Source organism: Sceloporus occidentalis, unplaced genomic scaffold (genome assembly GCF_023333645.1).
Source record: "Sceloporus occidentalis isolate IW3139 unplaced genomic scaffold, rSceOcc1.0.p SCAF_30, whole genome shotgun sequence".
Taxonomy (NCBI): domain Eukaryota; kingdom Metazoa; phylum Chordata; class Lepidosauria; order Squamata; family Phrynosomatidae; genus Sceloporus; species Sceloporus occidentalis.
In genome coordinates, this window is record NW_028317010.1 from 9,390,979 (window position 1) to 9,407,891 (window position 16,913).

At 34.6% G+C, this 16,913-nt stretch overlaps 1 protein-coding gene across 2 annotated transcripts in view; it reads right to left on the reverse strand.

Annotated features, from left to right (window-relative positions):
* Positions 1–401: 401 nt before the first annotated feature.
* Positions 402–16,913, reverse strand: part of LOC149299019 (cGMP-dependent protein kinase 1-like) — a 409,471-nt gene continuing 392,959 nt past the window's right edge. For both annotated transcript variants that reach the window (XM_089486888.1, XM_089486887.1), the window contains exons 10-18: positions 16,496–16,592; positions 11,358–11,497; positions 10,788–10,877; positions 6,296–6,437; positions 5,574–5,737; positions 4,561–4,683; positions 3,849–3,911; positions 2,127–2,193; positions 402–500 (exon numbers count right to left, since the gene is read on the reverse strand). In XM_089486888.1, the coding sequence (XP_089343014.1) occupies positions 402–500; positions 2,127–2,193; positions 3,849–3,911; positions 4,561–4,683; positions 5,574–5,737; positions 6,296–6,437; positions 10,788–10,877; positions 11,358–11,497; positions 16,496–16,592 (985 nt within the window). The remainder of the gene's footprint in view (positions 501–2,126; positions 2,194–3,848; positions 3,912–4,560; positions 4,684–5,573; positions 5,738–6,295; positions 6,438–10,787; positions 10,878–11,357; positions 11,498–16,495; positions 16,593–16,913) is intronic.

The following is a 16,913-nucleotide window of genomic DNA, read 5'->3' on the forward strand; positions in this document are numbered from 1 at the left end:
ACACATGGAAATAATTTATTATGAATCCATCTTATGGATAACCTTTACTTCAGTGTATATACAGTTTTCAAAGACTTCAAGCTAAACTGTTGAAATAATTTGTGATTTTTTTTTCGCAGTGATAGAAAGCATAAAATTTTCATTATTATCGTAATGAAGAGGCTTTGCTTCAGGACCACCATGTCAACTGCTTATATTAAGTTCAAACATAAAACATGTTAAAGGGCGTTATTGTCATCTAAGCAAGAAGTCCTAATGCCACTATAGTTACTGTAGCAGCATCAATCAAGGCATCATGGTGACCCCGAGCACTTTCCCCCGTTCCTTCTTTCGTTTTCTTGGCAGCCATGTTTCAGGAAAGCTGTCTTCAGCAAGGCAGAAGCAGGTAGGAAAAATATGCATTAAAAGTCTACGTCCCATCCCGAGTTGTCATCAGGAGGTGGATCCTCATTATCCTCAGGGAAGCTGTCAAAATTGCTTGTGTCTGTCGGGGATGCAACCTGCCAAAGTAAAAGGGAACACTTTTTTTTTCAATTATCTTTAGTACTGTGTTAGTCCAAGTGTTTTCAGTGGCTTTCCTTCTGCTTTTGGACAATAGCTATCATCATCATCATCATCATCGTCAGCTTGCTTTAGAGTACTGAAACATGATGAAAGCCGAACTCCAAAAACAGTGGAGAACCAAAGTTTGCGTTTCCGTAAACCAGGGAACATTAGGCAGTGGTCAATACTTAAACTTAAGTCAATGATAGATAGATAGATAGATAGATAGATAGATAGATAGATAGATAGATCGACATATTCTGAATGAATACAGGTTTGTATTGAAGCATGTCTGTACAAATTTGAAAGGGCATTTTTCCTATGTCAAATAAGGAGTCTATTCGCTAAAGGGAGAGTTGACAGGAGAGGATTGGTCTCAGTTCCTTGACTTCACTTATATTATGTGCCAACTCCAGTGACCATTTTCTACAGGCATATCTTGGTTGGCCCTGTATAATGTATAGTTAAAGATTTCTTCAGTCTTCTTGCACATTGACTTATGCATTACACAGGGACAACTCTGCCCCTCACACTGGAGAAACCTACCAGTGTTGGTCCTTCATGAAGACGTAAGAGCGTTAAAACTAAAAAATGTCCTTCAATTCCTTCAAACTTTACCTTTAGTGAGTAAACCCCATGAACCAGTCAGTATCCTCTTATTGTATTATAAGACTATCGGCATAGATTACGCACCCACAGAGAATACATGAATGTGGGAAAATCTCACATGATTAAATAAGTGTTTCTGTGCATGAAGAAGTCTTGGGTTCTACTAGGACCTGCACACCAGGAAGTCCAGGGGCCTATAAGACACCATTGACAACTCACTGTTTGGTAAAGAAACCAAAGTGCTTTATAAGAGTACTGACCGCAGCTCTTGTAATTCTGTTAGGAAGAGATAATTAATTGCTTAAGTCTTGGCTTTTGTGTTGGGAATTATCATGCACTAGAAAGAAATGAGGAACAACATCTGTCCTCAGTACTGTAACTTGATCTTAGGAACTACAAAATAAACAACTTATTTTAATACCGTTGTAATTGTTAGTTAATCCCTTTCATTCCATGTATTGTGACGTTTGGGAGGCATTAAAAATGTCAACACAATGTAAAAAGTTATATAAAGCTTTCAAACTTTTGGAGGAGTGACTCTGTGGAAGCACCCAGCCCCTGTATACTCTGCCTTTAAGATGAGGGATTCATTGTGAAATTTAAAACAAGTATAATAAATGAAGTCATAGCTCCCCTTGTACTTCCCTTATCTTTGTTTCAATTAAGAACTTAAGCAAATACACACTATTAGGCTTTTCCTGTTGGGATGTGGAATCTATTGTATTGCTTACAGACGCTGACTAATAACCATTTTCTTCTAAGTGTTTCCCTTTGTAATATCCATATAATGCATGTCTCCTTGCTGTTTGAAGTATAGGTTTGAGATGCCCGTTACTATATGTTGATTTGTTTTGGAAATTTGATGAACTTAAAGGATTTGGTGGGTGGGCAATGACCTCTACTTTTTTTAAAAGAGACAATAGAAAAGTTTGAATGAAAATCAAGCACAAAAGTTAGACCTTTATAATACTTACATTGGGTATTATAGGAGGTGTCAGTGTACCTTTTCGTAAACCTTCCCAGTTAAAGCCTTCAAACCATCTAAAAGATGTAAAATTAATATTGTAGTATATAAATTAAGTATATATCATGTAAAAGAACAGTAAATACAATTGCGTGTTCCACCACATTTCTCAACATTCAGGTTTCCTTATAAAGTACACATTGCAGAGATCTGACACACAAGTTCATTGAAAAGAAGCTTTTGTAGACATGGCCACTGACTTGTGCATTCAGATTCGTACAAATTTTAATTTAAACAAAGTTTGCCAGTTTTATCAATTCATACGAATGTCCCCCTATTGGGGGAATGGGGAGAGTGTGTGCCCAGAGGCTCTGCCCTTTTGGAAAAGTTCACCAGGAGGCCAGAATAAGGAAGACAGATTTGAGGAGAAGAAGAATCTATCTGCATTCTTCTGGCCTATCTTTGCACTTTTGCAAAAGGGTGGAGCCATGGGGACGACCTTTCCCTCCAATCGCAGAAGTTCACTGGGTGGCCAGGTTCACAGAGAAGAAGACGGATGAAAGAAGACAGAAGATACAAGAGAAGAAGTGAAACTGTAGAAAACAATCCCAGACCTGAGTTTTTAATAAGCCTGTGTCACTGGTCATAATTCAATTATTTCTGTTGTTAGGACTGCAGCCATCAACAATATATATAATTTGATATTATTAGTGTTATATGCATATGCCCTCATGTTACAGTGATGTATACCTTTCATGGTAGGACTGGTGACACTGGTGTTTTTAAACATCTTCTTTTTTGGTTATACCTTTTAACAAACACATTAATAAAAGTTATGTTTTAGGGTGGGGTAATAATAAGGGTATTTTTGATCCCAGGAACAGGATTGGTTTGTTTTTAAACTGTAGAAAAGGAGACAGGGAAGCGGTCAGTGGTGATGTTAGGGAGAGATTAAGAGAGCGTATGAATGAGAGTGTGAGAAAACCTGAGTAAGCGAAAGCATGAGAGAGAGTGAGTGAGAGTCTGAGAGAGAGTGGGTGAGAGAGTGACAAGGAATTTAGTTTCCAAATGTAAAAAGGACACAAAATAAGTTGTCTGAAAAGCTTTGTTCGAATCCTTTTTGGTCCATTTGTACAAGTCTAATGGCCACATGGGAATAGAAATGAGAAAATATCCTTTTTATATTACTACATTGCTCATTCTATGCAAAACAAAAAATCAGTCTTTAATTAAAAATACATTATTTATTGTAAATAATACCATATGTGTTAAAAGGGATATATTAGGAAAAAACAAGTGAAAGAGAGCAGTGATATATATAATTTTCTTATCTTCTGAGAAATTGTTGGAGTTCCAGATCCATTTTAATTAATTTTGCGAGCACCAAGAATCTGATAGCATGTTTCGATGTATGCCAAATAAAATAAAGGTTGTTCATATTGTGCCTAGTTCACAGTCCATCTGTAGTCAATAATTTTTATGTAAAATTACTTAAAACCCCAAATCAATGGTAATTATCTACCTAAGCCAACAAAAAAATGACCCTCCCCCTGTAACTCGACTTTTAACTGCTTTAGTTAAAGGAGGACCCATAGAGGACCCTATAGTATCTTAAATTTGGTTTGTTCATCTGACACACAAACGGATGAAGTCAGATCCCTTGAACACACAAGTGATTTTTATGGTATTAGTACAACAGACCTCCTTTATGACACTTCTGCTTAATACTTACTTGTGCTTTTGGATGTCTTTTACTCCATTTTTCAAGTTTCCTAACCTTTCTGATGGATTATCCCTAGTAGAAAGAGAAAAAAGTTGCCAAGCAATTAAAAGACTAAACATCTTCACCCGTCCCACCAAATATCTCTTACTTCACTGAATACCTTTAAACAAAATATATTTTACTTCCAGACCTCACATTTACTTCTCCCTTAAATGCTATGTTGATGTCCACATGGATCCTTTGAAACACATTACGTAAAATTTGTAACTTCATTATGAATTATGAAAAGGCCAATATGATAAACAAATGTTACACGAATGGCCAAATGTAGGGATAATTAAGCTTGTCTTGGAGGAGAAACCCAGCACAATTGACTTCACATTTGAAAGAGAAACTGATAAGTTGAAATGTTCCATCTCCTCTTACTTCATATGCAAGCTCTAATTTTGGTGAATATACTCCCAAGCTAAGAAACTCCCACAGCCATTGTTACTGATCTCAAGGAGGTGACATTATCAAATCTCTGACTTTAATGAACATGAGATCCTTGCTTTCTTTCTTAGATTGTTATCTTAGCTATTAATCAAAAATCTGAATTTAATTAGTCACATCATGAAGAACTATGGTGGACCAAAATATGTGTGATTAATACAAGAAAACTTAACTATCATAATTCCTTGCAAAGTCTGTGAATCTAGGATGATCAATAAGGTATACCAACCTGCATAGTTTTTTAATTAGATTAGCAGCATTTTTGGTAATCTTCTTTGGAAATTCAATCATATCGATCCCTCTCAATATAATGTTGTATGTTTTCATAGGGTCTGGACCTGAGAAAGGTGGGCTTTAGAAAAAAATAAAAAGATTTTAAATTATTATCACTTAAAATCACATCAAGTTTCAATGTGTAACAGATGTTCACACGCCACTACTTATTTCATATATTTCAAATAATTATTTTCATAATCAAAAGTATATAATGATTATAAAAGAATAATGAAACCTAAAAAATAGATTTCTCCTGTTTTGTCTTCAATATCCTTTCTTTGCCAAGAAACAAACACTGCAAGTAGCAATAATAGATATTTTATGCATACGATACATAGTGTATTTCTTCTTTATGGGTACATTACCACTATAAATACATCAACATACTATTGACTTCCTAAATTATAAATTACATTTCATTAATTTACAAAGCACAAGTGGATTCCATTGCACCATAACAATAGGGTAATGAAAAAATAGCATTAAAAACTGACAACATAGAATTTGACAATGAGACACATTTAGATATATTTGTTCAGAAGAAGTATAAGGTCGTCCTCGTGCAAGCTTACAGTCGGTCTATCTATCTAGTTATCATCTTCCCTGTATATAATCTACCCTTTTTTGAGAAGGAGGCCAGTGAATCAGTCTATGTCTGCTGCATAGTCCTTGTAATTCACCTAAATGGGCAACAGTTAATATAATGATAAAGAGGGGAACAATAAGAGTCTAGGGTGGACATCATTTCATTACGTATATTAGTGTTATAAATGTAAACTATATAGAAATTACTAGAAATAGAATTAGTCTTCTGCTTCATGTTTATGATGTTGCATGGTCTCCACAGCCCATTGATGACTGCCAAGTCTTTCTGCTTCCATTACTATAATCAAAGTGACAAAAGCAGAAATCTTCTATGGTTTGCTTATCTATTTTTACTAGTACTTTCAGCCTTGATGTTCATACCTGCCAGTCAGGAGTTCATACATTAAGATTCCCAGTGACCAGTAGTCTGCTGAAATGTCGTGACCTTTGTTCAGGATGATCTCTGGAGCAACATATTCCGGGGTTCCACAGAAAGTCCATGTTTTTTTACCGAAGCCTATTTTCTTTGCAAAGCCAAAGTCAACCTATGACGAAAAAGGAATTTCAGCAAAGCAGAATCTGGAGAAAATATTTTGCATTGTGCTCAGCTACAAAGTCAAACTAATACTACGCACCAACACTTCAAATAATTACTCTTCCAAAGCCAGAAGATATAGTACTGCGTAATCAACAATGAAAGACGCACCAGATAGCCACTCGTAAGTGAAATCTCAAAAATGTTGCTAAAGTAAAAATATTTTACCAAAGTCAGCTAAAATAGAAAATTTACATAATTAACCCTTAAGATCCACTATAGTATTTATGAGACAGTGTAATTATATTTAAGGCAATAAATGCATTGACAACTCTGTCCATTGCCCTTAACCCCTTAATGACAAAGCCCGTATATGTACAGGCTCAAAATGCATTGTTTTCAATGGGTTTAGGGACCGCCCATTGTCCTTAAGGGGTTAAGATAGCCCATACTATGCCTAATTACTACATTTTGAAAAATAGCTAATGATTATGATATACTGTTTTACTGTTTAAAAGGGTTTCCTTTAGATCTTTTTAAGGGATAAAATTGGTTGTTATTCACTCACCAGCTTTGCATAACCTCTGTGATCCAGAATTAGGTTCTCTGGCTTGAGGTCCCTATATATAATTCCCTTGGAATGCAGATAAGCAAAGGCCTCAACTACACATGCGGTATAAAATCTTGTTGTAGAATCTTCAAATGATCCTCTGCAACGAACAACAAGAAAAAGTTATATCCTCGGATATATGTACTGTAAGGATCGTATTTGCAGTCTCAAAATGAACTTTCCATTCAACATGATCACTGTTGAACGACCTTAGTACACACTGGTTATCTAAGGCATAAATATGAATTGATACAATGATATAAATTATATTTGCATTGATTACTATGTAATGATAAACAAAACTATGCAACAAACAAGAATACAATAAGAGTGTATGCCACATGTCAGCATGCAATGCTCCTTACTGACTTTATATGATATATAAGACATAGGAATTATGTATCTAAAGTAATTATAAAAAAAAAACAGATAAGGAGATTTGAAGACATTTTTTTTAGAAAAAGTATTTAACATTTATGTTTAATGGGATACTCAATAATATCAAAGGCATAGACAGCTTTAATGATTTTATGTCTGTATTCTTTATACATTTTTGAGCTTTTAAGTTTATTCTTTAATACCTAAATAAGGACAACGGATATGGCCAAACCGATCCAAGAGGTGAGTCTATAGTCAAAGGTAATACCTTTCCTTGGGTCAAGACAGATCAAAATATAGAGTCTAATAAGTTGTTGGTCCTGAAAACATATGCAAAACTACATGTTTGACCCAAGAAAAGGTATCACATTCTACTAGAGACACCATCATCATCTTCTTTTATGTCTGAACAGATTACGCAGTAATGTGTAATTAAACACATTTGTTTATCTAAAATCCAACTGGACACATGTTGTCCTATTATGCAGTTTTCATGGCTGTAAATCATATCCTTGCTTAACATGCTGGGAATAAAGGACATATAGTGGTATATTGTTATAAAAAAAAAAAAAAAATATATATATATATATACATATTCAAAATAGTGTTCCAGATGTTATAAGTATAACACAATCATTGACAGATGACAAATCTGGATGGCAGCTTCCCTTATATATATATATTCATATAAACTCTATTTTAATAAGCAAAAAATTCATGGGTAACAAGTCATTGGGTGGCAAGGAGCCATATCACTTGACATTTTTAGAGAGGACCTTTTGCACATGGAGAGCACCTTTGGTGATCCACAAGCTGGTGTCCATGGTGGTCCCGTCTGGTTTCTTGAATAGCGCCATAAAGTTATGAATGAGCTGGTTATGAAGTCAAAGCCAGCACATGCATCCATTTCTACAGCCTGGACACTGAAAGCGCGGAGGAAAAATGACCTCCTACTCTCAGATAGACCATCTGGAATATGTCGGCTGTGCAACTGAGTTTATCACAATCAATGAAAGACAGTGTCTCTCATGAACTCCACAAAAATGATCAATTCTGTTAACAGTAGACAAAATCACCGAATTGTGACATAAAATATACTAATAAAATAGATAAATCACTATATTTAATGGCTTGGTTCCAATGTGGCTAGAGTGACAAAATAAACTCATAAAATATCAGGCATGAATTGAATACCAATGATTAAGATGAGACAAGTACCAAGGGGATGTTAAAAAATGCATAATGGACACATATAAGTTAAGTATGTATGAATCAACCATTATGTACACAGGTGTTCCGAGAAAAAACATTCCATTGATGGTAGTTTTAAATAATTGTTTTCAGTTGTATTAAAAACACAGCACAATGATGGCCCAAGGGTTTTAGAACGTTGGAACGTAGATTGGCTTATGTACATATTGGTAGTAAGACACAGCTACAATATACATAATAGAATAGAATTCATACTTATACACAGTTTGAGAAACTCCTGGTGTTGCTTTGCTGTTGAAATGCAAAGAAAATTACCAGTGAAAATATTATTATTATATATATATATTATTATTTTAAAACAGGGTGTAAGGAATCTTACAACAAACATACAAAGCTGTTATTTATGATGGAGGAGGCCACAGGTAGCTTTCCAGCTGTTGAAGATTTTCAACTGAAGATCATAGAAGTTGTTATTTAGCAACAGTTGTCAGATTAAACCTCAGAATCACCTGACAGGACTTTTCGCCAACAAAAACAGCTAGAGGACCACCTTTGCCTTCGCTTGTCTTTTGACAATTGCTCAAAGGTGGTTAAACATATCAGAGCAGCAGGAAGATGATGAAACAACAACCATGCTTCTGTGTAATTACTTTGCATTTTGTAAATGGTTTCATTACCAAGTCTTTTGCAAGTAAATCGTGGAAAATACTGATCTTAGTTTAAGTAATTAGATTAGGCGTCTTGAGTAAGTGAACACAGCAGGCGACATACATTCTTTGAAGTGTGCCAGGACATGCAGCATATGTTGAATTACGTAACCCAATTATGTTGAGGTATTTGTTAAAGTTACAAAACTTAGTGCAACAGATGTGGTTAGCAAAGGAAAAAAATAATAATACAGAGGTGCTGTATGTTCAAGCTTTTGGGTATCCATGATGATATAAAATCATAGGGAGGATGCTCAAATTGCAGCATTATAGTTTTGAAATTTTAGCATGTATAGACGAGACATGCTATTTATTTAATCAAGCTTCCTGTAGTTAAGAAATTTTTAGGTATTAACCAGGGATGACTGTACGCTAATGGGAACACTACCCAAAAACATATCCGAAAAGTTATTTCTTAACCCAAGTGATGGGCATAACTATATATAATTAATGGAATCCAATATATATATATATACTGTCTATTCCAAAACAAATGGGCTAACTGAATAAACAAGATATTAAGTTAAATAGTGTATTATTAATAATGAATAATTACTATCATGCAAGCAATTTTGACTTAAAGGGAAACTGTAACCAGCAAGGTTTTCAGAATCATTGATTTTTTTTTATTTAAAAAATGCTTTGTGTTTTAATTTTTTTAGTTGTTGGAGATAATTAGTATAAAACCAAGGGAACTATTTTACCTAATGGAAACTAAGACTGGTAATGCACTGTGGTACAAGTAGCATAATACCTAATATGCAGTTCTAAAGGCCTCTCTGCTTCACGTGGAGAAATAACTTAATGGGGAAGAATAAGAGCTAAGCTATATGGGTAGGCGAAATACCTAATGAGAATATGTTTCCACCTCACAGAGAAGCAGAGTGTGAAGAATCTTTAACATTTGCCAATAGCAGCATTGGAGGCAGAGGACAGCATTCTATTGCGAAATGTAATACATTTATTAAAACATATGTGAAATAACAATTTAAGCCACAACTGATAGCAAGAAACATCCAAATTTAAAAATATTATTTGGTAATATGTTTCCCATGTATTCGTATTTGGAGCAAAAATAAGCAGGTTCCTTTTCATTCACGTTTTACATTATATGTTTCATTGAGATGGTTGTTAGTTGTAATACTGTGAAGGAGTTAGTGAATATAGGAAATGGTTAAAAATGTTTCATCTCTGAGACGCGGTTAGTACCCAACTAGGCACTGGGAGGAAAGAGGCCCATGACTCTTTTGAAGAGCTCTTAGAAATTCCCTCCAAAAAAAGGAAAATGTATACAATAATTGAAAGACTAGCTCAGCCCAGAATGGATAGCACTTAAATAGCTTGCCCTACCCTGAGTGCCTGCTCAGGAGAGTTTCAATTTTTAGCTCGCTGCTTCCTTGTCGGTGTGTCTAGAGCACCTCAGTCACAAGGCTCATGAAGAATATAATGGACATCAGGGGTTGTTTATTCAGGGCCTTTGTTAATGGGCAGGAATAGACTGATACGCTGACAGATATCTTTTCTTTAATGGCACAAGTGAATTAAGATTTGGGACGCTCCTTTCCCAGGGGGTTCACTATAGGGAAAGCCATTTAATGCATTACCCATTCAGAGCTAGCTGAGCTAGCAAGCTGAGCTAGACTATGATTGTACGCAATTTATACATATCCCCAAAAGGTAGATTTAATTATCAATTCAATAATGTGGTATCCAAGTGGTGAATTTCATAATGGTAGGTATATTGGTCATTAGATAAAATCAATATCTAACGTCAGTGTAGATAAGTGTACTAAAATATCCGTATACTTTCTTTTGTCAGGATATAAAAACTGTATCACTATGCTTTTAATCAATGTATTCAAGGCTAATTCTGATAAAACATATCTCTACCTCTTTAAGTACAAATGCCTGCATGCATTTGTCTGTCAATCTATACCCACTATGTTAAGGCTTTGGAGACTGCCTATGTAAGTTATGTTGTTCTGACATCATACAACATCGGAATTTCTACTATAGAAACATTCTACAGACTAATGCTATAGAGACTTGTATACATATATACACACATTAAAGACGTGTTATCACATTGTAAATTTTATACAGAAAGAAAATCAAACGTTATAAAATAATTTGTAGGTATCTTTCCTGCTTACCTGTCCCTGAGAATAGTCCAAAGTTCACCACCTAGACAGGCCTCCATCAACATGTATAAGTACTTGCTGTCCTTGAATGTTCTATATAACCTGATATATGGGAAAATATATACACTTGTTTCAGCTGTTGCTCTGTAAGTTCATAAATATGACAGTGTGCACTATTCTCTGATATACAGCAGTGTAAAAAAGGGAGTAGAAAGAGGGAGAAAAAAATATGTAAGTGAAAAGAGAAATGGGAGGGAGATGAAAGAAAGAAAAATGGAGAGAGGGAGAAGAAAGGATGAAAGAGAGAGGCGAAAGGGAGAAGAAAGAGGGACTGAAAGAAATGAGATCCTGTCCAGTCTATGTACAATAAAAAAATATGAACAGCCTGATGTACCATTTTTTTCCTTAGCAAACCAAAATAGTTATCTCTTTCAACTTCTGATTTTGCTGATACAAAAATATTGTCACTTTAAAAATAAATGTAAAAAAATAATTACAGTACTAAAGTGACACTTCCAATAATGGATGAGAATTGGGTTCATTATACTGTGGAAGTGCTCAATATTTTGTATTTCATCTCACCTTACAATGAAGTCAGAATGAGCTCCTTGCATTATCTGCTTCTCTGATCGAATGTGCTCCTGCTGCCTGGTGTCCACTATGTGCCGTTTTTTAAGAATTTTCATTGCAAATGTCTTTGATTCTTCACTTTTCAATTGGACCTATGATGAGAAATATATATATATATATATATATATACACAATTAAAATACACATGTAAACACACAGTATATGAAACTTAAAAAGTCAAGAAGGACCTGTAAACATAACATTATCATGAATAATCAAAGAGTTAAATAGTATACCAATTTTCACCCTATATATGACAAGATTCACAGTCTGATTTACCTTCATTGAATTTTGCCCAACTGAAGCCTTTAGACTCCAACATAGATCTGGGCTTTACTCTTATGCATCCTAATTAATACTGGAAGTAGACACACAAATGTAGCAAAAAAAAACAAACATACATGCAGCAATGTTTATTAAGGAGCAAAAAAGATGTAGCCAGGTCTATTGGCTATGCTGTTTTAGGCAAGACTAGATTTTCTTTTGATGCCCCCTTTGGCCATATGTGGAACTGCACTCGTTTTACTGGAGAAAAGTTCTTCAATTTAGGAACCTTTCTTTTTGTGTCTTCAATTTAGGAAGGCACAGACTTTTCTTATGTACAGAGATGTGAAAATGTTGGCACTTTTTACATAAATATTTTTTTTTTTGGTGAGGCAACATTAAGCTGTCCATTTCACAGAATTTCTTGACACTGTAGAATGCAAACCATGTAAACGAGCACATGTGTAAATTACCATGAAATACCATATGTACCAATATTACCAGTGGATATAGATGCATATGTATCCCTCTTATTAAAAATTGATCAATACATCTGGGTGAAATAAACATCTGACAGCAAGGCAAGCACTTAGTGCAGAGTTTTCCTCCTTTACTCAGATTACATTTGGCATCTAGTTTCGATGGCTCTGCATCTCTGCCATGCTGCAGCCAAGTCAAGGACAACTTTTGAACAGATTCTCAAACTAAATACAGCTAATTTATTTCCTAGAATGCTATTTCAGTTGAAGACATTTATGAACATCTGTGAAACATTTTAGTAGTAAATACAAGCTTTTATATATTTTAATATGTTGTTATTAACTTTATGGTGATCACTATGCGATACAAATGTATAATATATGATATATATATCAAATATATGATTTCTTGGAAATTCTTAGGGCTGACTCTTCCTGTCAAGATCCTTACAGAAAGCAGGAAGGCTGCAAAGCCAAGGTAAGGATTATGGCTAGGAGAACATAGGAGTGAAGTTAGTTCCAAAGAGACTTCAAAGGACTGAAACTCCTGGGCCAGTTGACGCTGTCAGCGTCTACTACCTCTCTAGTCAAACTGATGATAAAAAAGGGGCAGTAGGGTTTGGGTTGATATTCATGCTCCATCTTTTTTGTTACATCCCCTTAGGTGGAAAAAAGAACCATCTGCCCCACTCCTAAGTGCTTACCTTTCAGTATAGGAAGGGGACTTTTAACTGGTAGGCCTTTATTCCTACACCGGCATATCAACATGTTCCCTATCTCTCGTGCTGCTTTCAGAGAGGCTTTGATGTTACCCACCAGGCCATGATGTCATATGCCAAAAAGATAGATAAAGGCTCCAGGCACTCAAGGGTTTCAGCATCAGGCAGATTTATTGAAGGAAGAAAAAGACAACGTTTCGACCTCACAATGAGGTCTTTTTCAAGTTGATGATGTCATATGCCGGCACTCAGCCTTGCAAAGAAGTGAGGTGCGTGTAGAAAATGCAGCATGCATGTCTGTGTAGACAGCAGGTCTGCTTCTTTATGGCCTGATGGGAGGGAAATCTATGATCTTTCCAATTGACTCCACCATCTGTAAAGTAACGGCGTCTGAGTGCATCCTGTCATCTATTATCAATTGAGTGTACTCAAGAAGTGGCGCTCAAAATATAGGGCACTAGAAAAATAGAAATCCTACCCTTGGCAATGACATGTCGGTTTTTAGTCATGTATATTTTCACATCTGACACTAGGCTTTTTCATTAAATTATCTCTTAATATAACTTGTATATCATTTAGAGGTAGATATTTCTCACATCTGATTTATTGAAAAAAAGGCTAGAAGATGCCCAATGCTTTTTTCCTTAGTTGTTGGGAAACTCCCAAGTCGAGAGTCAAGATGCTTAATAAGCAAACATTAAGCAAATGTAATTTGACCCTGAGGATTTCCCTGGGGTTATGTCTTTAAAAATAGAAAGTCTGCTTCATCTTGAATTTCTTCGTTTAAGTCTACCCAAGGTTCTGCCTGGGACAAGATATTTTAGACCTAGACATATTATTCCCAGTAGTGACACCCACTGTGACTGTAATGTCGCCAAAACAAGAATTACCATTAAGCTTGTCACTGGTATAGAAGCACACTGTTTTAAAGTTATTTTTAATTACAAAACTTTCAGGGACAGTACCAGGTATTAAACCTTCTCCATCTGCTCCTAGAATTCTATAAATAGGATTATTGGGCAACCAAGAACAGCTAAGCTATATCTCTGTACCATTTCTTCAATGAGTTGACCCTGAGATATGTCAGCTTTTAACTCTTTAATAGCCCTCAACAAAGACTGTATTGTAGTAACTCGCTAATGGTGGCCATACAATAGTCTTAAAACCATTGCTTGTCAAGAGGTAAAGATATTCTCAATTATTCTCAACCTGTATTCAAGTAGAAATATCAATTAGGATCTACCAGTGAAAATATGCCAATTATGGTGATCAAGTATTGTTACACCAAAAGAATTTGAAGATATACTCCTTGAGTAACTCAAACAAACTGTTCAATCCCCCTGAGATTGGTGAACGTTCTTGAGACTCAAGGTCAAGCCAAAAACAGACCTATTTGTAACCAGTGGTGTATTCTGGCCTAAGGCAACTACACCTAGAGTGGCTGGTCCATGGTGGTGGCAGCAGTCAGCACAGTCCTCCGTTGTCTCCTTTCACATGAGAAGAAAGGATAACTTCTTCTTAGGGTAGCTAAATATTAAATATTACTGATGATACATTACTGCAAATGATTCCTCTGTAAATGTGTTTATTAATGGCACAGGCTATAAAAGTAGTGGAATTCTTTTTTTTTCAATGCAAATAACAAGGACTACCTTACACAAAAGTCAAGCTTAGGAACTACTTAACCGCAACCTTGAAAATGCAATCACACTATCTCTCCTGTTAAGATGTAAAAGCTACAGCTGGGATCATAAAAAGCACTTTTTCTCAGAGCTTTTACATAACATGTGATCGTTATCCAGGTACTGTTACTTCTGCCCTCTCTGCCTCCCTGCTTATCCTGGTGACAGTAACTCTGTTTACAACACATGACATTGTTGAACAGAGTTCCAGGCATACTTAAACTGTCCTACATACCAGAAACTCCCCCTTCATACCATAAATGTTAACCCCCCAAGAACCAAGCTGCTGAAATCTTCAAGAATATTAATCCAGCCACAACAAAATAAGATGTATCTTCCATGCATGCTATTTGCCGTTCATTAAAATAAATCACAATAGGTATAATCTGTAAAATATTTTTATTGTGTTTTATTAGGGTAAAAGCCGACTTCAGAGACAAAGTTTTATTAAAAAAAATATATTATATCTGCGGTTGTATTGCATTCTTAGAAAAAAAGTACTAAAACTTAGTTTTGACGCTTTCTTATCTAATTTAATAAACATTCCACATTTAGACATTAAAAAGTTTAATTCTGTTGTGACTTAGTTTTCTGTATACAAATCATTCTAGTTATTTGCTTATTGTTATGCTTATTATATTTTAGTTTTATTAATATTATTTCTTGTCATTTGTGGATTGTTGTATTTAAGAAATACTTTTGATTTTTGGGCCTTTATTTTCTTTAATTAAACATACATTAGCATTTTGTTTAGATTAACTCTTAGCCCACAAATCCACAGAATGAAGTATAGAGAGACAAATTTTTAAATGGGTTAATGTTTCAAAGCAAAAAAAAGTTTATTGAATAAAGCATTAGTTTGCATGTGAATTGAAATATCTTTACTTATAATTTCAAGATGAATTGTTGATTTTTATATTCTAGACAGCCTTAGATGTACAGAAGGCTTCCCCAAATAAATGATTACAAATTATTAAAAATGGGCAGATTAGATGTGCAAATTGGTTCTTTTCTGCATTCATTATCAATATACCTATGATGAAGGGCCAACTATGCAATATGGGGGGCCAGATCAACAGCACTTGGCACTATAAAAATAAAATATAATAATAATTCTAACCATGATAACAGGTAAAATTAAGATAAAGCTAAAGCTTAAGTTTGCTAGCATAATGTGTATTTGAATGGACCTTAAAGCCTCTTAAATATATATTATATTAAAAAAACATTGTTTATTCCGGTCTGCTCCTATTCAAAATTTTAAAAATAAACCAAACGCCTGTTATTTGCACTATATATATCAGTACACAATTTGTACTAAAAAAAAAAAGAAGCAATATGTCCTTCACCATAGTAAAAGTTTGTTTTTTTAAATGCTATAAAAAAGTATGAGCCCAATCAATTTGGAAGGTAATCACAATGTTATATTTCCAACAGCTTTTACAGTGCCAAAACCCCCGTGTCAGAACGCTACTTATAAAGCAAGGGATATGTATTTAGTGATTAATAAATAATAACAATAATAGATCCTTATACCTTTACTGATGTATAAAATATTCAATAAATTCTGCTTCTGTAAAATGTACCTGTCTGGCACAGGAACCTTAAATCATTTTCAATTTGCTATTACCATGAGTAGGCAGCTACAGGTGAGAAAACAGCTTTAGGATTGTTCTACTTTAATATATATATATATATATATATATATATATATATATATTGTCTTTATTATTATTATTATTATTATTAGATAACAATTGATTTATTAATCTGGTCACATTACTACCACAGGTAGCTGCACAATCTCTAAGGCTAAATGTTCAATACATGTGCTTCTGTGTCACTTTATGATTGTTTCTATTATGGGTCATGAAATTTTAAGGTGATATATTGTAATAAGCTTTATTTATTGGATTTAACAAAAAAAAACAAAACACAAAACTTACCAGTTCAACTCTCCCAAATCCTCCAACTCCAAGGGTGTCGATGATGTTGAAATCAGAAAGTTTGAGGTTGGCAAAGAATGCTGCCTCTGCTTCATATCTGTATTTTTTGATGAAAATAAAAGGAAACTTTTTAGACTTGCCAATGAATGAACTGTTTTTATTCAGACCAGAAAGGTTCAGCATAATTTCCATGTTGGTTTTTTTTTTTTGGTCCACAAAATATCAAAATTTCCAAAATTTCTGAATTTGTTGTATAGAATAATTCAAGAAGATTGTATGTTTATCAGTTCACAATATCCAAGTTGAACAAAGGGAACTGGAGATTCCCAGGTATCATTTTAATATTACATGATGCTGGATTCTATCAGATGTTGTGATAAAACCTGTATCCACCACCTTCCATAGCTGATACTTGGTG